The sequence below is a fragment of the Clytia hemisphaerica genome, unplaced genomic scaffold (assembly GCF_902728285.1).
Source record: "Clytia hemisphaerica strain Z4C2 unplaced genomic scaffold, Clytia hemisphaerica genome assembly, whole genome shotgun sequence".
Classification (NCBI taxonomy): Eukaryota; Metazoa; Cnidaria; class Hydrozoa; order Leptothecata; family Clytiidae; genus Clytia; species Clytia hemisphaerica.
In genome coordinates this window covers 68,846-92,547 of record NW_027104459.1, presented here as the reverse complement: position 1 = coordinate 92,547, position 23,702 = coordinate 68,846, and the positions used below count along the sequence as shown (strand labels likewise).

Below are 23,702 nucleotides of genomic sequence, written 5' to 3'. Positions count from 1 at the left end.
TTGGACATTTTCTTGCACATATGCATGTGTTTGAATTAAAACGTGGAAATTTTTGCTGTGAATTATAATTGGACATTTTCTTCCACGTGCCTTTAAAAGGTGGAAAAATTTTGGTTGTGAATTTGGACATTTTCTTGCACATGCGTTTTAAAGGTCGAAATTTTTCCTGTGAATTTGGCCATTTTCTTCCACCACATGCGTTTTAAACGTGGAAAACCTTTGGTTGTGAATTTGGACATTTTCTTCCACGTGCGTTTAAAACTTGGTAATTTTTGCTGTGAATTTGGACATTTTCTTCCATGTGCGTTTAAATATATAATGCAGAAAAGTTTGCTGTCAGGCAAAAATAAAAAAATGTAATGTTTCCGAAATGCAGGTGAAGGAAAAAAGCTTTCATGCGGCCGGCCAGAATTTTTTTCTTAAGTAAATAGACTTAAGTAATAAGATCATAATAGAACTTTAAAGATAACTTTTATGTACAAACATTATGAAGTAAGCCCTATGAATATACTAATAGACCCGTTTCATGTGACGTCACATGTTTAGATCGGCTCGTCAGACCCACAAAACGGCCCGACTTTCAGAGGCAAAAAAGACAACAACATTAGCTGGAGGCACGCAGTTTATGTCAAGTTTCTCAGGATCTAGAAGGAATTTTGAATATAAATTTTAGTATGTTATGAAGGGATTTTGAAAAATAAAATCAAAACTGCCTTTTTCCAGCAAGCGCTTCGTGTTTTCTGCCTCTGAAAAACCGTAACTATTTTGGCGCATGCGCATACAAACGCGAAAAATCAAAACATGCAACGGGTCTATGTATCAACTACTAAAGAACAAATCTTGATTTACAAGTGGGAATATCTAACCAAACTACTTTGATAGCTGGAATGCTCCAACTTTATTTTTTTTATGATGAACTACAGTTATATAGATGAACCCATATAGTCTGCCACTGGGTCAGAGAATTATTATTTTTCACCCGGCCGGTTTCTGGAAACACTACATTTTTTATTTTCGCCTCAATTGAAAATTTTTTCAAGCAATTTCCTGGCATGACGACTTTTTTCTTTTTGATTTTTTTGGAAATCATGATTGCCACTTTATGTGACATTTTTTGCTTTTGCAGCATGCTTTTGAAAATTATAAAATGGCTTCAGTAAGTGAGGTATTTTAGGCATTATACCCAATTTTTATTACTTTGACCCCTAAATTGCTTGAAATTGAGTAGTTTCAGACTCAGCATTGTTCTTAAATTGTTCTTATTTTTTGGCGATTTTGATCCTCGTAGTTCTTATTAAATTGTTCTTGTATTAAAAAAAGTGTATGTTGTTGGAAATTATGAAATTGTTTCCCTGTTTTGAAAGTTTTTTACTTTTTGACATGCACTTCAAAAAATATAACTTTTGGATGCTATATTTGTTTACTTTTTTTCAATATTTTATATATTTTACCTTTTCTCTAATATTTTTGTGACGTCATTAGTCATAGTTAATCATAAAAAACGGTATTTTGATTTTCTTTGAGCTTTTAACTTTTCTAGTTATATAGTGTTATTAACTAGGTTTTTTTCGTGCCATTGAATCTCCGCAAAGATTTGTTTCGCGGCTTAAAATTCAGACATTGCGCAAACCATGTGTCAATTTAATGCAGGGTAGAGACCCGCCAGGCAAAGTGACTGTTTCTCCAAATCTACCGAAAACAGCAGACCACCAGATTGTCGAAAGCTCACTACCCCTGGCAACGTTTCCCGAACCACAAAATCGATCCGGATTGCTCAAATTTCGAAAACGGAAGAGACCTGCTGAATCTGCAACCCAATCGAAGCCACCAACTCAACGACCTCAACAACAACAACAACGAGAGTCAATCCCATCATACTTCGCTCCGCCAAGCATCCCACAAGTTCGGTTTTCTGCACAACCACAGCCTCGATTTTTTCCTTTTCCCATGCAAGTTTATCCAAACATCTACCAACCACCAAATCCTTTCCAACAATCACAGCCAAACCCTTACCAACAAACGTCACCTCTTTACCATTCACAACCAAGCATACATCCATTGTTTCACCGTATGGCATCACCCTTCAATTCAGCTTAGACAACTCTGCGACCCAACATACCACCGACCCTTGCACCGGAGCCAGCCAAAACCTGCAAGCCTCATACATGCCAGATGTGCAAGCAACAGGTGAAAGGCACTCACGGCTGGTACAAAGGAAAAAGATGGTGTCCAAACACAATGTCCCAACCGTACAGTGAATGGCTAGCTGAGCAAAAAGAGAAGGAAAATGCTGCAAAACAACAGTGACTTCGACCCATTCTTATCGAACTACAATCTATTAGCGACATTATGAACGTTTGGAGTAATTGAAACGTATATGTCGTGTTTGGCTTGCTTGTCGGATTATATCTGACCTTCTTTCGTTCTTTTTATTGATTATTGATTTTTTCAAAAGAGACACTTTTTCCATGTCAAATGTTTGCAAGATTGGAGAGACTTTTTAATTCTCTAAGTCGGGCTTCTTGCAAAGAATTTGAATTGATGAAATCGAGAAGTTTTACATTGACATTGGTGTTTTTGGTGAGTTGGTTGACTACTTCTCTGTCAAATTGTCACGGTTATAAGGTTTTAACCATGAAAGGTTGTTTCCATTGCTTTTTATTTTTATTTTCTCCCACATACATCACACAGTGGCATATATTTTTTATTATTTTATATGTGCTCTACATCATGCCCTATATAGAACCTATTTTTAGATTTTTTAACTATATGTATATATTTTTAACTGTATATTTTTGTATAGTATGTAGTATCATGGCACTTTTAGTTGACGGCTTAAAATATAGGACCAAATTCAAGACTGATTATTATTTTTGCTTTGCTGATTTGGATTTTTAGCATCCCTCTCAAAGGTTTTTAAACTTTTTTATTCTCAAAGGTTTTTAAACTTTTTTATTTTTACATAGGTATATTTAAATAGGTATATTTAAATAGATATTTATATGTTTGTATGTTACACCCCCTTCTCACAGACTCGCGGACCCCTTCCCACTGGAAAAATTTGCCAAAACATCGTTCCCAATGGAAAATTATACTATACTTTCTGTCTCCGCTGAAAATAATCAGATAAGCAATTCCTAACTGCAAAATATTGTACTATTTTTTCCATCCCCACTGATTCTTTTGTCTCGAAAACAATGGAATTCAAATCCCCAGTCAAAATAAATATGGGAATACCAATCCCCAGTGAGTTTCAGTCCGTTATTTGCACACCAACTTAGGCAACCGGGTCTGTGAGAGGGGGTTGTTATGTTCATCATCTGTATGATGTTTTTAGTGACGACTAACAAATTAAGCGATGAATACTTAACGATCTTAAATCTATCTATGGAGTCGAAACAAAAAGAGGTTTTCCTTTCTTTATCAAAGTGAAAGCTGAAATTTTTCATTTTGTATGATAAGATGACGAGTTTTTGATTAGATTTTCATTAGCTAGTCACTGTTTTGTTTTGTTACATTATATTTGCTGGTAGAAATAGTATTTTTTGAGTAAAAAAGTACTTAAAGATAGTTGGTTCAAACCCAACCCATCATAACAGGTGGAAGCTAGTTGGTGCATCAAAAGTTACTTTATACTCAAAGAGATAATTTATTTTTATTTTATAGCTATCAAAATTATAAATAAATATAGAATCTTCAAATATATAGATTGATGAGAAAATTACCAAAAATAACATAACACGAAATTATTAACTGAGTCGAGTTCATACACTTTTCATTGCATTAAAATGAATCCCTTCGAATTGTCTTTCTTTTCAATTTAGTCATGAAATGAATAATGAACATCATACATTTCGAATATCCGTACAGGGCGTTGTGTTTGTAGCTTAGAGGCAAAGTGTTTCTCTTGTAAACAGAATATCGCGATTTCGATTCTCGTCTGCGCCTAACTTTTTCCGGCTTTAAAATTTTATCTGTTTCATGTACTGTCGACGTTTGCCTAGCTTGCGTAACTTCACTTTGATGCATGCCTCCAAGTTAGGAATTTATCGTCCCAAGCCTCAGTAATCGAAAGCCTAAAGTAAAAATAGATAAACGAATTCATCAAATTGATAGCGCGAAATTCGTGGTACCAACTCCGCTTAAATTCTGGAAAATAAGATGTAGATAGAGCCATATTTTGAAAATTTCGCGCGGGTCCTAAGGCCCGCTTTACACTCTTTTCTTTTCCTTCTTACCTTCCCCCTTTTCTCTTTTTTTCTTCCCCCTCGGAGCGAGGCGCTCTTGCCCCTTTTTAAGGCCAGATGGTCTAGGGTTCGATTCCCCCACATGTAATTTTTTTTTCTTTTCTAAACTAATCTATCCACAGGGATCAAAAATATTTCAGACCTAATCAAAAATATCGATTTTTCAAGCACTCGTTGGCTTTATAACGGTCCAGACGGTACTCAAGTCTTCAGGTACAATCCATAATTTTCTGAGCTTGAAAACGCCTTCAAAAAGGTAAAAACAGAATGTCAAACAGAAAACGTCGCAGGCTCTATAAATATTTTCAACTTTATATATCAATTGATTTTCACTAGATTTTCATACTCCTCGTTGATATTTTTCTTTCTAAAAGTTTAAAACAGACTTACCAGGTGGCAAAAAGGGGCACAGGGATGTTCCCGGGGGGGGGGGGGGGTACTAGGTTTGCGAGGTGACAGGTATGTTCAAGGCAAAAATCGAAGATCGCCCATTTGAGAGACAAAATTTTGATGATTTTGGGACCCTTTGAGAGACTTTTTCCCTAAATTTAGTTTATAAGTCTGTACTAGACGGACACGGTCCATCGCCACTTTGAAGTGTTAAAAATTGGTTGGCTAGTCAGACAGGCTAATAACGCTTTTTCGGAAACAAATATTTTTTTTACACTTTTTGTCGGACAAGATCGGTTTCGGAAAAACTGGAGCAACCCTTTGATTGCCTTATCAGACTTTTTAGCTGTTGGACTAGAACATGTCGTTGGATGCATGACTTTTGAAGACTCCTCCCCCCAGTTTGTGAAATCATCATTCTGAGCAGTTTTCCAAGAGAAAAATTAATAAAATCTGTATTTTCAATTAAATAAGACAGGCTATGAATTTTCGCATTGGGAATTTCAGTTATTTTGTATTTTTTGCAAGGGAAATACCTTTTCTTTCAAAAGAAAATCTATAAAGTGCTGTGATTTTCCTTGGAGAATATGACACAATTGATTTTCCTTGGAAAGTATGTAATGATTAATTTTCCTTGAAAAATACGTGAAAATTGATTTTCCTGGGAAAGAACGGAACAAAGGATTTTCCTTGGAAAATGCGCAACAACTAATTTTCCTCAGAAAATACGGACCAGTGATTTTCCATGGAAAATAAGGTCTAGTGATCTTCCTTGGAAAATATGCAATAACTAATTTTCCTTGAAAAATATGCAACAACTAATTTTCCTCAGAAAATACAGACCAGTGATTTTCCTTGGAAAATACGCAATAACTAATTTTCCTTGGAGAATACGCGATAACTAATTTTCCTTGGAATATACGGGACAACTAGTTTTCCTTGAATTAATTATTTCAATCTTCTTATCTTCTAATCTTTCTTATCATTTCGGGCTGACCTTCCAGCACAGCTGGTTTATTTAATATAAGATCAACTAAAGATATATCTAAAAATGACATAATATTCAAACGTTTCTCGTGTTACATTTTGTGAAAAAACTCATCTTACATACTTTGGTAAACTTTCTTTTCCGTATTAAATTGCCCAATCGAGAGAGCCGACATTATTAATTAATTATCTATTGGTCATTTTCACTGCACATTTATACCTTAAAAACAAAGATATCCGTACTCCGCTATCATTAGTTTGAAAAGTTCTTAGAACTGAGTAAACTCAACCTAATATCAAAAGTTTTCCGGCGAAATAAAGTATATTACCCGTATTGTTCCCCAAAATCGGATAACTTTGTTTATCTTACATCTACAGAAAAATACGGAGACTTAAAGTTAAACGACATCGGGAAACTCAATTCAAATATTTCCGAAGATGGAAAACTTGGTTAAGTTACGTCGGGTGACTTCGCCAAATATTTTCGAAGTTGTAAATCTCGGTTATGCGACATCGGGTAACTTAGTTAAATATTTCCGAAATAGGAAAACTTAGTGGTACATTTCCTGCAAGTACCCAAGAATTGGAGGAGTTGAAAAAGTATGCTTTCTTCTACACCCACCATAAGGCATACTATCCCGCAGTCTTGTTGGAAATAAAACGACAAAAAATTAGGTCAACAACAATGGAAGGTTTGTAATTATTTATTTTTGTATTTATAGGTATCGTAATTGTTTCTGAATAGAAAACTTAATCATAAACTCTTAGAGAAAACGGATTCGTCAATACTCGAAACCATCTTCATTTAAGTACACTGTCGTGGGCCTTTGAAACCGAATGATTTAAGGTTAAACATCTTCAAATATTATGATCTGTTCAGTGATATAACACATTATAACACACCAATAACCTGTCATTTAGGAGGTTTGTCCAAAAATCACATTTGATGACCTGAAAAAGAGAAAAAATCGATGATACATTTACTACTGTACAGTTCTTTTTGGAAATATGCAGCGTTGTACAGCACGAATACAGGCTGGAAAAATGTTTGTGAGGCGAAGTGTCCACATACGTGGAGACAAACTTTCCTGAACCTATCATTTTCTGAGTCTTTATATTTTAAAAATGAAAATATTGCTCCACCTTGTTTGTTATAGAAGATGTAGATGAGCTTCAAGACGAAAACCAAGATGACAACGATTCTGAAGATCATGGTTAGCAAATTCCATTTTATCTGAGGAGAAAAATTCAATCATTATTATATATTGTTATACCTCTAAAGTGTATCGATATTTCAAGAGGGAATAAAATTTGGCTTATTCCAATAGTTAAAAATATTTATATTACTCCTGGAATACTATTTTTTATAAGCATATATTATGAGGGCTCACATTTACTAAATCTTGTTGCTTGTCTGATAATGGAAAATAATTAATATCGTCAGAACTAAATAGAATGCATAATTATTCTTTTCAGAAAAGACAAAGAAGCCACGAACAAAAAAGCAAAAATTCGAGAAAGATAAAGAAGATACACTGCAAATAATTTCTCAAGCTTTAAAATCCATAACTTGCAAAACGAACTTGAGTTGTCTCAAAAACATATTTTTGACTATTTAAAATTTAATAATCTTTATTTAAAAAATTTATATCATTGTACCTGTATTTTTCAGCAGACCAAACAACCGAAGACCCAAAGAATGCGTCTAGCAACCAAGGTAAGTCTCTGATACGCTACCTATTTAAGAAAGTTTTAACTAAAAATTTATTTACACGTTTTTTAATAAGAACGTCAAAAATTTTCGAAGCCTTCGGGTGTGCTTAGTTTTTTGGATTTGAAGCCTAAAAATGTTCTTAGAATGTTCTTAAATTTTTAGGCCTCGAAGCCTTATGTTCTTATATAGTTTGTTCATATAACAAAAACGTGTAAATGTTTTATAAGATACTTCAATTTTTACAGTTTGAATGAAACAGGGGGTTATAACAATTATAAAATTTTCTTTAGAACCCAAGAAAAACAATGCAAAGAAAAAGACAAATGACGAAACAGAGGTAAAAAAAAACAAGGAACAGAGAGGTGAAAACCTTTATCTAAGATTTACTTTAAGGGAGAATTTTAATGCAAGAATAAATTAATTTAAATATTTAAGTTTTGCAAAACGGGCAATTTTGGCATTAATTAATTAGAAGTTTTCAGTAATAGGAACTGTGTCGACTCTGGTCTAATGAAGGCTAATTGCTGCAATATTTTATTTTAGACAAGGAAAACAATATGAAAAAGGCTAAAGCAAAGACAACATCCGTTCTGGGCCAGGAAACTTTGAATAAAACAGACATGAAATAAGCTCAGATGGTCAATTAGGTGTCTAATATGAATATTGGCCTTTTAAATATGATTTTAACACAATTAATCCATTCCAGCATTAAATGTGACTGTAACAAAACTAGAGGCTGGACATTAACATTAAGTGCATTATTTTTTATATTTTATCATATTTATTCTTAGATGCATTGAAAGACCTAGGTGTGTCCGATGAAATACTGGACCAATTTGATGATGCTGACATGTTAAATTACAACATCTCCAGAATGGATGAAAGTGAAGGTAAGTTAACCGAATCATTAAAGGCCTAGAGGATAAATCAGATTCTTAAATGAGCAATGTTAGTAGTATTGGTAAAAAAATAGATCATAAAATGAAGATCTTTCTGCTTTTTATAAAACATGACATACAACTTCAGGCACAAAATTTAAGCGTAATTTAGCAGTAACAAATTATGATGTGTACTTTTTTTACAGATTTTGAAATTGAAGAATGCTCAAGCACAAAACACGTAGAAGACCCACAACTTTTCCAGCAACAAAGTGAGAATAAAAATGAAAACCGACCTGCATAAATTAATCTGCCCTTGCCCGCTATCTCAAAAGGTAAGTAAATTTCATAAAGGTCTTATTTGTTATCTGGTCAAACAGAATGGAAATATCAGTATTCAATATTGTAAGGCACTGTAATAAGCCATCTAGGAAAGACACATTTTAGCAAAATAACTTTATGAACTATTACAGCTGTTTTTTCTTCCATAGAAAAGCAATCCCCACTCAACGGTCGTAAGGGGCTCATTTTCGGTTTTTTCAAAACTGCATGTACTTCCACCTCATAAACATACCTATTTTTGGACTTTTTTGGAGAAGCTTTATTTAGCCGTCATGAATGTGTCCTGTCAGATGTCCCATAATTCACCAAACTCGAAAAATTTTGGAAAATCCTTGAAAAATCCGCCATTTTGATGACGTCATTGTCAGAAAAACTTTAATAAGTTCAGGTAGAAACAAGATTTCGAGCTCAAATTTTTAACAGAGATTCAAATTAAGAACTAAAAGCATTTTAAATCGAAATTGTTTTGATTTTTTGATGACGTCAGCATTTCTTTCCAAAAATGGTTTTTCAGCCATTTTTGCTGACGTATACGTTTTTTCGATTTTGTTTTCCAATTTTCTAATTTGTTTTATTTATATACGTCTCTGGTCGAAATTTCAGCTCGAAATCTTTTTCTACCTGAACTTATTCAAGTTTTTCTGTCAATGACGTCATCAAAATGGCGGATTTTTCAAGGATTTTCCCATTTTTTTCGAATTTGGTGCATTATGGGACATCTGACAGGACACATTCATGACGGCCAAATTAAGCTTCTCCAAAAAAGCCCAAATATAGGTATGTTTATGAGGTGGAAGTACATGCAGTTTTGAAAAAACCGAAATAAGCCCCTTACGACCGTTGAGCAGTTTATCACAACATGACCTCCACCAAAGGTATGTATCCTAAAAGGAAGCTGACATCAAAAAAGTTTGTAGTAGATTTGCTTCAAATCAAATGTCTGAGAATTAAGTACCTACGCCCACCGTCATAACCCAAATTTTTCTAATATACATACCCTGAAACAGAGCATGCCAGACACCAAAGGTGGTGTCATATTTTTTTCAACTAATTTAACTTTATTTTGCAAAAGTAATCATGTGCCAACTATGAAATCCAATTAAAAATGTACCATGTCGTCTTCTTAACATTTCATAGACAAAGAATGTTCTAACTGTTCGAGATTGAAAAGAGAGCTCGAAGATGCAACAAGGCAGGTACAATCAGAGGTAAGGTTGTCCAATAGGTTTTTTATCAATGCACAGCCTTTTAAATTGAGTCAATTGTAATATTTAAGGCAGTTAGTTACAGGTGAGGTTAGTTTGCATTTACAAATTAAAATAATTTACTTACTAGATCAACAACTGCATCAAATCAAATCGATATGTGTGCCTGACATCATTTCAACGCTGGAGTCAATAAACAATGTTGGTCCCAACCACAACAATACGGTAAGAAACTAGAAAATAGAAGAAATGTTATGTATCTTATAATTTTAGACACTATTCTTTTTTTCCCAGGGATTTTCCAGGTTTAAAAAAGTTTTAAAAAGTAAAAAAAAGTTTTTAAAAAGCCAAAATTTTTATTGATGTATACAATGTTTTAATCAAACAAATAAAATACTCTAAAATACTTTTCTAGGTGATTAGCAGTGATAGTCGAAGTAAATCATCCAAGGTGCAAGATGTATTGCCCAATGTCACATTGGTAAGAAGATTTATCATTGCATTGAGATAGTTAGTTTGAAAGCTGAGACTTCAGGGGACCGTCCACATGGTTTCAATTTACATTGGGAAATGCCAGGACATACTTGAGCTAACTTCCATAATGTACCTTACTAGATTGTTAACAGATTTGAAAAAAGAAGGATTTAAACTTAAAAAATATTCTTCACAGATTGCCGAGGTCCCTGGAGATGTTTACTATTTTGCTCAATGACTTCTGTAGCTTTGGACACCATATTAATACATTCAAAAAAGTTTTTCTTAAAACCAACTTTCAGGAATGTGGAAATGTTACACCGAGTGGATCTAAACTAAAGAAGAACACTCAACTGACCCAGTTGGTCAATAAATTTACACCTTCGTCAGTTAAGGTGATCTATTTGTACATTTATCATATGCATCATTACAAATGTGATTCCACGAAAAAAGAAAAAGAATTAGCTTTGAAATTAGCTACTGAACCAAATTGCCAGTTGTCTAGTAAAATAATTTCAGTTACTTTGACTCAATTTAAACCTTTGTGTTATCCTAACCAAGTCGGGTTTAAAAGCTAATAAAGACCTGTTACCTTAAGGGAATAAATTTTGACCCGCTAAATTTAATTTTCGTCATCCGCCAAATTTAAATTTCCTCCATTTACTCCCCAAAATTTGTGCTTTATCAGGCCTTAAAACAGGTTTTTCCTCTTTTAATGGCTTTTTTGGACAAAAATATCTATCATTCATCCACCAATTTAAATTCCCAAAATTTCTTCCTTTAAGGTACACGAGCATGCACGCTATGCCAAAATTTCCGAAAATAGCACATCACAAATTTAATTTTTGTGCACACTCTTGTGCCCTTTTCTTCGCTTAAATTGTTTATAAAATTTTTTGAGCATACATAAATGATAGCTTTTTAAACACATTGACCTTTTGTCAATGAGCTTTTGTCAATGAAATTCACCAAAGAAGAGTTGGCAATGTAAGGTTACTTTTCTTTATTTCCAAACCCAACTTAAATTACACCTCGATATATTCATTTTAGCATGTTTGGTAATTTTAATCTATTGTTCAATTGTTCAATTCTGGAAAAAACAGGGTCGGTAAGGCACGTGGAACAATATCTAAAATGTCACCCTCTGATCTTCTTAAATCAGGCATACTACAAGCATGCAATGTCAAGTATGCAAATTTTTTACACAGAGAACGAGGTTTATTTCTATTTACTTGAAATCACATTTCGTTACTTGTATTTTGAAGCTTGAAAACCAGGTGACATAAATGAGGTACAAAGTTAAATTTATAACATATAAACAGCATAGAAAAAGTTAGTTTGAAAAAAGAAATATCTACTGACTTTCCTCGTTGTTGTCTGCCGTTTCAACTTCTTTTTTAGGTTCTAAATTAAAGCTGTTACAAATAGTCTAGGCTTAAATTCACCAAAGATCATTAAGAAAATACCAAACAAAGACAACACTAGATATTTTGTATTAAAATTTGAGATCAAGGATGCAAGCTTCATATTAAAAAATTATGTGAATGATATGATGTTAAATGGTTACGAATCAAAGAAGAATGTGTTTGCTAGAAAAGTTGACCAAAGTACATTGATTTTTTATGCTTTTAACGATGTAATGAAAGATAAATATGAAAACTTCAAAACTAGGCCTTACGCTAAGTATACAGCAGAAACACATCCAGACGTTCTTGATTGGGTCCTTAATTCCGTTTCAGCTGCTGATGGAAAGATGATTTTTAGTAGCCTCTGTAGCGTTTGGCATGGGTGTAGACTGTAAAGGTTTACACTCAGTCATCGACTATGGACCTCCGTGCAGTCTGGATGACTATTTTCAATAGTCTGGAAGACCTGGAAGAGATGACCAGAAAAGCCAAGCTATTATCATCAAATATCCTCATTCTTGTGCCTCTCCCAAGATAGATAAAGAAATGAAAGATTATTGCTCAACAAAGGAGGTATGTCGTAGGAAAACATTACTTTCTCAATACTCTACAAAGCAAATGAAACCTTTGGAAAAGCAACATGATTGTTGTGATATTTGTCAACAACAATGTTCATACGGAAATTGTGATGCAATATGTACTGTACATAACCTACTTTTATTTAAACCAAATGAAAAACAAAAACCAAGTTTTATACTCAATGCACATGGGCGTGAAATACTAAGAAACAGTCTTCTGAGCTTACGACAACAATGCTCAGATTCGCAATCAAGCAAGGGTGTGCTTCTAAATAATGATTTAACATCAGGATTTCCCTTTGAGTTCAATTGAGGAAATAATTGATAATATGTCCAATCATAGTTTCCAATCATAGTTTTGATAAAAGCTATATTACTCTATCCACCTCTCTATTCAATATGGATGTCACTCCCAAAGTGGTTTACATTGTCCCGAATATTTTAAAACAACATGACCTTTTATGTCAAGAAACTGCAGCCAGTAAAAGTTTCAATGACAGTGAAAATAATCTAATTGACTCTGAACCAGATATAGAAGAAAGCGACACTGATGTAAGAGCAGGTTCAATGCATGATGATTCCTTTAGCTCAGACAAGTCTTCTTTATCTTCATCTGACTTTTGATTTTTTGCTTAGTATTGATTTGTTTAAGAATGTTTTATAATACTTTTGTCATATACTTTGCAATATGATGTGACAAGTAAGACAATTTAATTCAAGTAAAACTTTAGTTTAGAATAATTTGACAATTTGAGCAGAAGCAAGAGTAAAGCACGCTAGAGTTCTAGCTAGTCTGTCCCAATTTCTTAGCCTGCACTAGTTTCTTGTTATCTTTTTTGCATACTAGTATCTTTTCTTATTATAGCTGTGGGTTTTAATTGTTGCTTTTATTCCTTGTTGTATTTTGTTATTGTTATTGCTCACAAATATTGTTCTTGTTGTTGATTTATATCTTTATATATATTAGAGTCTGTTCATATTTAGTAGATTCATCACTGTTGTTGTTTTTACTGTCGGTTTTATTAGTTTCATAGATCGTTGTTAATAGTTTATAAATTTATGTCTACTTTTTATATTCAAATTGCATTGAAAAGTATCTACCTAATGTTTGATCATACATTTATAACAAAAGGATGTAGTTATCGACCACCGGAGACGGTTTCTTTCATAGTGGTACGCTAATCTCGTTTTGCCTTGGCTTGACTTTCGGTTTTTTTTAACTAGATTACCCAAGTGTTTCTCTTTTTTTCCCTGAATGTCTTTTATTCGGAATTGAATAATCGAGACATGAAAAATGACTATATTGTAATTTGTTTTCAATGAATAATCTAAAATGTACTGGAGATGACATGTAGGGAGTTAATAATGTGTGATGGAAGGCGGTCGTGACCTAGTATTTTATAGTAAATATCAACATTAACTAGTCCAAAAGAATTCGAGAATCAAACTTGACATTTGAATAGAGTTGTATTATTTTACCTCTTTAAAACAATGAAAATAGGAGAAATCCTTCTAAAGTAGTTCTCAGAAATTTCCAGATTTATTTTTGCATTTTTGGATTTCAGGGTTAAAGGGCTGTTTCTTTTCATAGATTTGTAACAAACAAGTGATACTTTTATGGACCTACCTGATTGTGCATTTAACATATTTATAATTGATATCTACGTGACGTGACATTAAAAAATCATTCAGAACACAAATATTGATGATCTATTAAAATTAGTCGTTTGTTTCTTATAAAAAAACATTTAGAAACCAAAATTTCATGCTCTTGAAATATTCTTTCATATTCAAGACTTCGTGAGCAAAAAAACATCCATCTCGTCAAAAAATTGAGTAATTTGGCTAAGAACATTAATGTATACTTATTAATAGTGATTCTTATGGATAAAGATGCGTTTTTTGAGCTGAAAAATTAGTTTTTTACAAATATCTGCTTGAGCCATCTTTTGGCTAAGAACATTGATGTATGCTTATTAATAGATAAACATGCGTTTTTTGAGCCAACTTATTTTTTTTGCAAAAACCTGCTTGAGCCATCTTTTACCTATGATGGTACCCTACGTTCATGCAAAAGATTAGAAAAAATTAATGATCCAATTTTTCACAAAGTCCAAAAAACCTGTTTTTTAGCCGTTTTTTGGCCCAAAAATATTGTTTTTCGAAACTCGGGCTCCGTCACCTTTGAGGGTTTATAGTTATGCATCTTTGTGCAAAAAAATCATAAAAAATGAAAGAGCCAATCTTGAGAAAAGCTAATACCTAAGCAATTGATAATGTGGTTATAAAAAAATATCGAAATTGGCCAGTTTTTTTATTAAAACACACCAAGCAACACACATATCCTTCAAAAGTAAGCCCTCATTAGCAAAAATATTGATGATCTATTAAAATTAGTCGTTTGTTTCTTATAAAAAAACATTTAGAAACCAAAATTTCATGCTCTTGAAATATTCTTTCATATTCAAGACTTCGTGAGCAAAAAAATATCTATCTCATTAAAAAATTGAGTAATTTGACTAAGAACATTGATGTATGCTTATTAAACGTGATTCTTATAGATAAACATTCGTTTTTTGAGCCAACATAATTTTTTCGCGAAAATCTGCTTAAGTCATTTGTTAACCTATGATGGTACCCTACTTTCATGCAAAAAATCAATTTTTTACAAGGTCCAAAAAAACCATTTTTTAGCCGTTTTTTGGCCCAAATTTGCCCAAAAATGTTTTTTTCGAAAATCGGGCTCAATTAAGAAATACAAATTATACTAGATGCAATTATGATACAAATGTTTTTTGTGTTTTTGAAACAGAAATCAAGCAACAAAAAAAGAAAGGAAATGATCTTGACTATGTACTTAATTTCGCGAAAATAATACCTCCAATGCAGAGAGCATTATTGAAACTGATAAGTTAAAAGAAAAGTAACATTATAAAAAACATTTCCACAAAACAACAACATAAAGGCCGAACAATACAGCCTAATTATAAAGTAAAAAACTACAACCGAATAAATATAATTCTTATGAAATTCATTGAGAAATTGAATATAATTTGTTACATGTTTACCCAAGCACAAACGAACACAAAAGAAAAGTATGATACAATAAAAAAAGATTACAAAACGACTTACAAATTAAAAAGAGGCCACACAGTGAAACACAAAGCATGCTATATCTATCTGGATATGTCTAGACACTAAGCTGTTGATCTTGATTAATAATGTAAAAATAGTGTCATTTCAAGTGGTGCAAATTTGAAGAAAAAAGGTTTTAAATTGTGGTTTGTCTTAAATGCATCTTGTCAATGGGTTGATTAGTAGATTAGATTATTGAAATATAAATATTTGTTATAAAATGATTCTAAAAATTATTAAAAATTTTGTAAATTAATTGCTTCATGCCAAAAATCAGCTCTCTAGTACTTTTTCGACGGGAGTTACATAAGAAAAACGTAAAATCACGTAGTCATCCTATAACCGTTTACCACCAAAACTTAGAACTGCTCTAATTCAAAGAGAAATAGGACCAACAAGCCCAAATTTGGTGTGAACACGTAAGGTTTATATGAAAGTCCTGCCTGAAAAGATTAAATCGTGGGAAGAAGATACGTAAGAAAAACGTAATGTTACGTAGTGCAAAAATACAAGTCTGCGTATCTCTGGAACGAATATGTTTCTCAACAAGAAAATTTGCACAAGGTAGCCACTTTGTGACAAAAGCCCACATGAAAAATTTCAGACCAACACAATGACGTCATCGAGAGTTACGTTGAAATTCCGCAAATTACTAATTACTAATTCTCAAATAACTCTCGAACCGTTATATATCATGCATTGAAATTCGGCACGTGTGTTAGTATCTAAAAGGTGGTGCTTCACGCCAAAGATCAGATCTCTGGAACCTTGTTGACGGGAGTTACGTAAGAAAAACGTAATTCGACGTAGTGCAAAAATACCAGTCTGTGTATAACCCTAACCAATAGAAAAACGTAATGTGACGTAGTGAAAAAATACAATTCTGCGTATCTATAGAACAAATAAATTTCTCAACAAGAAAATTTGCACAAGATTGCCCCGTTATGATGACTGTTGCGAATGTTTTACCTGATTTAAGTACTCAAATTTTCCTTTGACCTGAAGGAGTTGGAGAGGAAAATTTTTTAGATTGGATTCTAAAACTATAACACTACAGTTTGTGATGAAAAAATCAAAATATATACTTCCAGTGATAATGATATTGATCTATTTTTTGCTTATGTCCTGTGTTTATCAGGAACGATGAAGTCTTGAAAAAAACGGTAAGTCTTTTAATATTTTAGATAACAGCTTGTATGAATGAATAAAGTCCCCCAGCTTCTTTTTATCCCAAAGGGAATATGAAGTTTTTCTCCGTTGAAGAATTTCTATGGCCCAATTCCCAGGGAATAAAACCCTCGATTTGTAGGGGGCGTGCGGTTTTTTGGACTTGTAGAAATCGACCTTTTTTCTTCGGAATTTCGGAATTTTGAAATTGTTTCGTTATCGGAAATCCATGAAGTTTTGCTTCGAAATTTCGGTATTATAAAGTTTAAATTCAAAGGTGCAATACTTCTAACATTGAATGAAGCTTGTCAGTTGGCTGATCTCCCAATTTCTACTCTTGAAAAACCTTGGACAGATGCTGAATTTATCATCGCTCAAGGAAGAGTAGGAAAACCGGTTTCTGGTGTTACATCTATATCGGGCTACGATAGCAACGCCATTGTGGGCATCAACGGGAAATGTGACTGTTCAGAATTCGGCTTTAAAGGTCTGTGCTGTCACATCATTGCATTCCATGCTTATAATGATACCTTGAACAGATTCTTGGATGAGTTTAAAGTCGACCCTGCGAAGGTGGTTAATGTTCCAAAGCGTGGTGGAAAGAAACCGCATGAAAAGAAGAAACGGCATGGAAAAAAAACATAAAATCGCACCCAATCACCCACCTGAAAACGGATTTCGATCCTCAAAGTCGATGAGGAGAAAGAAATGGTTTTCAAGGAGTTTTGGCACAATAACGAGCCATTCACCATTCACCGGTTGGGTAATGAAGAATGTAAGCGTGCCGTCAAATGCGAGCAATGCAGGATGCATTTCCCAACAGGGAAAAAGGTAAAGATTGGCTCCGACATTGTTGTCAAATACCGGGAATACTACTATCGTCCACCAATCCTTACGTACGTCCTTGCAAGAAAATTTTATAGTGCAAAAAGAAAGTGCATCCTTCAGCGATTCTCCTACTTCTGGAAGGGGATGATGTCAATCGACCCTGTTGACGAGAAAGCTTTATTCCCGGAGATCCTTTACAAAGAATTTCACTGCCAAGCTAACTGCTTAAAAGTGTGTTTGGAAGAGAACGGGGCAAAATCTAAATTGAGAAAAATTCCTCATGATTCATCTTACAATTTTCCGACCTAGTTGCCTGATTAGCGTTTTAGAAAAACCTTCGTACTCTATATAGAAAAATCATTGTTTACCTTACTGTAATTATTCTATCTTACTGAATTGATACATGTTCAACACGTCCTCGTCAGAATGTGTCGCTTACTAATCAAAGCTGGACCACATTTATAATAAAATGAAGTACTGCTAAACTTTATGTTAGATACTTTAATGGGATAATTTTGAGGGGGTAAATTTTGCTAAAGTCCCGACTTTGGTTGTAGATTGCAAAATTCAGTCCCAAAGAAAGCAGAATGTCCAAAGACCACTATATGATAGTTGAGATTAAAGATGATTTAAAAACCTATTTCAGCAATCAGCATGCGCAGTTTAGATGTAGAAAGGCATGAAAATCCTGAAAGACAATGTAGTATAAATATAGTAATCTGCGAAATTTACTTCTTGTGAAATACACGTTTTTTTATATAAGCATTGTACTTGAAAGCATATCGAGGCTCATTATGGCAGCAATTTAAGCCGATGATAAGCATTAACTCGAGCCTACGAAAAATATATTTTCCTGTTTTTGGCTCGGGTTTTACGGATTTGCGGAATTTCCCTGTAGTTTTGCTTGAGTTAAAGCTTCCTTTTTAACATTTTTCAGAACATCTCTGAGCCTGTCTTCAAATGTTTGTATGCTTATAGAAAATCATGTATTAAAAATTTGAGAAATATATATTGCCTGTGAAAATATTTTGGTGGAATTCGGATTTGTGTAGTTCTTTTAGACGAAACTTTTTTTTCTTTTATTTGTAGGGAGCGTTACAAATGTCGACAAAGCATCGTACATGTAACTTAGGGGAAGTGAGACAGAGATTTGAGTCGAATAGAGTTGATAAATATACTAAATGTTCTCTTCTTGCATTTAATTTATCTGTTGACTGAAACCACAGCCGCCATCTTGGATTTCCATTAAAACTGAATTATCCTGTCCGTCAGACAAACATTTCTCGGGCCGCAAAAGAGCGTTCTCATACGCCCAAATTCATAAGGGCGACACTCTCCCCGACTTTAAATGTTTGCCCTCCTCGATTCTGCAGCTACGAGTGACGAATTATTCAGTAGTTTCGGAGTTGTTAGTTGCCTAACATTGACGTGAGTTTCAAGATTTCATCGGGAACGTCCGATACAACATTGTTATCTTGAATAACAGTCCGAGATCAATGAATAACAGTTCATTTGATTAATAATTAAAATATACATTTGGTTGTTGAGGGTATCCATTTTGATACGTGTTTGGAACAGCGTTGAAGCTTTGAGTACCGTACGGAACTGTAGGGTACGTAGGTTGATACATACAGTTTTGTTGGATTGGAAACATTGGTTGTTGGAAACAATAACTGAAGTAGTTTGAAGCTGGCTGCGTTGTGTAATAAATTGGCTGATTTGCTGACAAATTATAGATCGACGGTTGACCGGGTACATCGTACGTAAATACCCGACGTGGTCTACGTTGTCGTCGTTCAGGGAGCTGTTCGACGGGTTCTTCTTCACCAGATGATTCGTTTGCCGTTTCAACGTTCTCGTCGTCTTGAGGAACGTCAGGCTCGTTAGGAATCGTCTCAGGATCGTTCTGTACGCGATGTTGTACTTCGTCGTCCATTACGTTATCGTAGTGTTGCACCAGATGTAACGGAGGTTCGTCGTCACTTTCGGCGTGACCTTCATCGACGTGTACAGGAGGTTCCTGTCGTGGTGGTTGTCGTGCGTCTTGTTGTTTCTTTGGCTTTTGCCTCTTCTCCTGTGGATCTAAAATAAACTCGTTGCCAACTGGCATAATCATGTTGCGGTGAACAACGCGAGGTTTAGCAGCAGCATGCTTTTCGTCAACGACCGTGTAAACTGGGCCTTGACTTTCTTGAATTCGGTAGACTCTACGTTCCCAATGGCTACGTAGTTTTCCTGGACCACCGCGTTCTTTCACGTTTTTCAATAATACTCTGTCTCCTGGTAGTAGAGGAGCAAGGCATGGTTTCTCAGCTTGTCTTCTCGTATCGTTGGCTTTCTTCTTGGATGCTCGTTCAAAGGCAATTTCGTATGCCTCTTGCATTTGATCTTTCCAATCGTTGATGTATTGATCGTAAGTTTTTGCGTTCAGTTTTTGGTTCTTTCCCAATCAATCTATCAAGAAAGATGGAAGGTTCTCGTCCGAATAATAAGAAATAAGGAGAGTAACCTGTTGTTTCGTGTTGTGTGCAGTTATAAGCGAATGTTAATTTGTTAAGTTTCTCATGCCATCTTGTCTTTTCCTTCTCTTCAAGTGTTCTCATCATTTGTAGAAGCGTTCGGTTCATCCGTTCACAGGCACCGTTTGTTTGTGGATGATAGGGTGTGGTCCTTGATTTCGTAACACCCGACAACTTCTCTAATTCTTCAAACAGTTTATTCTCGAATTCACGACCTTGGTCGTGCATGATGCGAGTAGGTACGCCGAATCGTAGAATAAAGTCTCCGTACAGATGTTTTGCAGCAGCAAGCGCAGACTTATTTTTAGTCGGATAAGCCTGGGCGAATCTTGTAAAGTGATCAACGGTCAATAGGACATATTCATGTCCACGTGAACTAGTTTCGAGATGGAGATAGTCAATTGCAACTAGTTCCATTGGTGAAGCAGTGTGAATACTTTGAAGAGGAGCGTGTAAATCGCGGTTCGGTTTGCGATTCACGGTGCATTGACATTCTTTGTGGATGTAGTCATCAATGTCACTGAACATGTTAGGCCAAAAGACCCGTTGGCGAGCCAGCTGATATACTCTTTCGGTCATTAGATGACCCATGTTGACGTGTAAGTGTTCGTAGATAATGCTTTTTAATGATTTCGGCCAAATTATCTGTTCATGGAATCGGCCACACCTTCTCTTGAGTAAACAGTCGTCGACAAACAGTTTTCTCCTTCTGCGAAGCAAATTCTTTGTAAACTTTGAATCATCTCTCGAAGCTTTTTCGTCATTTCCGAGCAGATGAATAACACGTGAAATATCTACGTCATTACCTTGAGCATCTATCAGTTCGTTGATGGAGATGACGTTTTCGTCGTCAGGAACATCCTCATCATTGTTGTTGGTAGCAATGACTGAAACCCACACTTCGTCGTTGTTGCTTTGTACTTCAACTGCTGAAGCTACAGCCTGAAATACATCAGGTGTAACCTCTTCACTACACAACTCTTGATACTTCGAAATGTTGAGTGGTAATCGAGATAAGTATCGGCATCTCGATTTATAATACCCGGACGGTATTTTATCGTAAAATTAAACTCTGATAACTCGGAAACCCAACGCTGACCGTTAGCGTTAAGTTAAGTATTTGACATTATGTACAGTAGTGGATTATTATCCGTATATACAGTAAAATGGTTTGCATAAGCGACAAAATCACGAAACTTTTCACATATAGCCCACTTCAAGGCTAAAAACTCTAATTTCGTGCTGTGATAATTTTTCTCGGCTGGTTGTAGAGTTCTGCTTCCGTAAGCAATAACTCTTTTCTTTCCTTCTTGAACTTGGTATAATATACAACCTAGCCCCTTTTGACTAGCATCTGTGTGAATATAAAACTCTTCGTCGTAACTTGGATACGCCAGTATTGGTGATGATGTAGTAAAATCAATCAGTTGGTTGAGACTTTTGGCGTGCTCTGATGACCATTCGACGGGCAACTTCCCATTGTTGTTGGATCCTCTCAGCAAGTCGGTTAAGGGTTTTGCGATCGTTGCAAAATCCTGAATATGACGGCGATGATAACCAACAAGTCCTAAAACTTGTCGCACCTCAGCTACAGTTGTCGGTTTGATATTCTTGAGAATCCGAACGGCTTCAATACTTTCTTCATCCATACGGTAACCGTGCTCATTTACAATTCTACCGAGATATTTTACTTCTCTCGCGAAGAATGTACATTTCTTCAATTTCAACTTAAGTCCTTTTTCTTTAACTCGTTGAAGGACTTTACTCAGATGTTGAAGATGCGAATCTAAGTCGGTCGAATAAACAATAATATCGTCGAGGTACGGCATTGCGAAGTCGTCTCGAAAGTCATGTAGAGTGTCTTCCATATAACGTTGGAATACGGCTGGTGAATTTTTCAAACCGAAAGGTATTCTAGTCCATTGGTATAAGCCCCATGGTGTGTGTGATAAATGCTGTCTTGTCACGACTGTCTGGATGAACATAGCCCTGGTGATAAGCTCGAGTAAGATCTAACGTAGTGAACCATTTACAGCCCCCTAAATTCTCAAGTGAGGTTTGAATTCTCGGTATCGGGTAACGATCAGTTATCGTTTTCTTGTTCAAAGCTCTGTAGTCACAACAAACTCTTACACCTCCTCCTTTCTTACGAGCTAACACGATTGGTGACGACCAAGCAGATTTGGATTTGGTGATCCAGCCTCGGTGAATCAGGTCAGCAATGTGAGCTTTTACGTCCTCATACAACGGTCTTGGAATATTGGTGTAGTTCTTTTGTACCGGAACTTCATCAGTCGTTTCAATGTTCATTACTAAATCTTCAGCATTACCACCGGCATCACTATCGTCGATGGCAAATACTTCACGGTGCTTGTACAACAATGTTTTAACTTTATTCTTTTCTTCGGTAGTTAAGTTCCCTAGTTTAAGTTTATCAACGGAACTCACAAACGTTTCCTCACAGTTCTCTGGAATTTCGGGTAATTTGGTTGGAACTTCGTCAGCTGGTTGATCTGGTGTAGATTGATCATTTCCTTTGAAATCAACCTCGATTGGCATGACAGAGTTTAAAAGCTGGATGGATCCTAGGTGTAAACGACCTGGGACCATAACTGGACGATTGACGTTGTTAGTTATCTTTAATCGAATTCGTGACTGTGGAAATCCGCGAAACCGGTATTTTACAGACTGGGCCCCTTACGGTCGTTGAGATTTTTGAATCTTTCATGAATGTATTAGAATCGAAACCTTGAACATCTTGCGGTTGTGGCCCATTCTCCTGCCAGCGAGGAACTCAAAGCTGGAGTACACTGGAGGCCAGTAGAGATCTAAAATAGTCTCATGCAAACAATAATCTCTACTGTCAGGGACGATGGCAACCTAGCTATATATAATATATTATACAATCATAACATGCATGTAACATATAATATATTATATAAAAACATTATATCAACATAACATGAAACCTGAGTCCTTTAGCTTTCTCACATACACCCCCTGTTCATTTTGAGTTGTCCCCAACTCAGAAGTTCAAAAATCATGGAAGAAGTGAAGTTTTGAATGTCTCAATGATGTTTCCTGATGTTCAATAATCATTCACCAAAAACACCCAACATACCGTGTCATCCAACGATATGTACGAGACACTTAATCAATAAATATCAAAATAACCAATCACCAATCACATTTCGTGTGCAACATATGATCACATTCAATAATCAGTTTTCCACGACCATTACAACCATCTGCCAATGTCGAATCTCAAGACGCAGTTCTTTAAGGATTGTAGGATGATCAGCCGGCCATACCATGCAAACCAAACAGACAACAAATCGTTTTTTTCGTTGAAATCGCAGGACACCAAGTAACGAGCCACGACTTTCAGATGGATGTTGCCTTCATTACCATGTGCTGAGTGGCTGAGCTTGAGCAAGGAGTGTGCCAGACATTGATTGTCACATGAAAACAAGAAAATAATAAATTAGTTCAGGTCATGAAATCTCCTCCAAGCAACCAGCGAGATTGAGGAGTCAACAAAGGGTTAAGACCGTTTGGCCAAAATGGTGCATCTTTGTCTTTACAGCTATTGCTTTAAATCAATGTCCTTTCCAATTTTATCAGTTCTAGTCTCGTCAGGGCTAAGAAAGAGGGTGGGCTTTAAAACATTCTGTTTTGGATATATGTCCTTCCTCTCCCCTCCTTTTTCAAGCGGTATGAATGATTCTGCTTTCCAAAGAGTTGTGAACACTTACATCTTTGTTTCTTTGATTAAAATAAAACTTGTCCAAGTAAACCAAAAAAGTTCATAAATTCAATTCATTTAAAATCA

General features: G+C 35.1%; 1 protein-coding gene across 1 annotated transcript; it reads left to right on the top strand.

Moving 5' to 3' along the window:
* Positions 1-1,644: 1,644 nt before the first annotated feature.
* LOC136821096 (pleckstrin homology-like domain family A member 1) lies at positions 1,645-2,097 on the top strand. The gene has a single exon (XM_067077322.1). It carries the CDS (start codon positions 1,645-1,647, stop codon positions 2,095-2,097), a length of 453 nt encoding a protein of 150 aa, XP_066933423.1.
* The last annotated feature ends 21,605 nt before the right edge of the window (positions 2,098-23,702 follow it).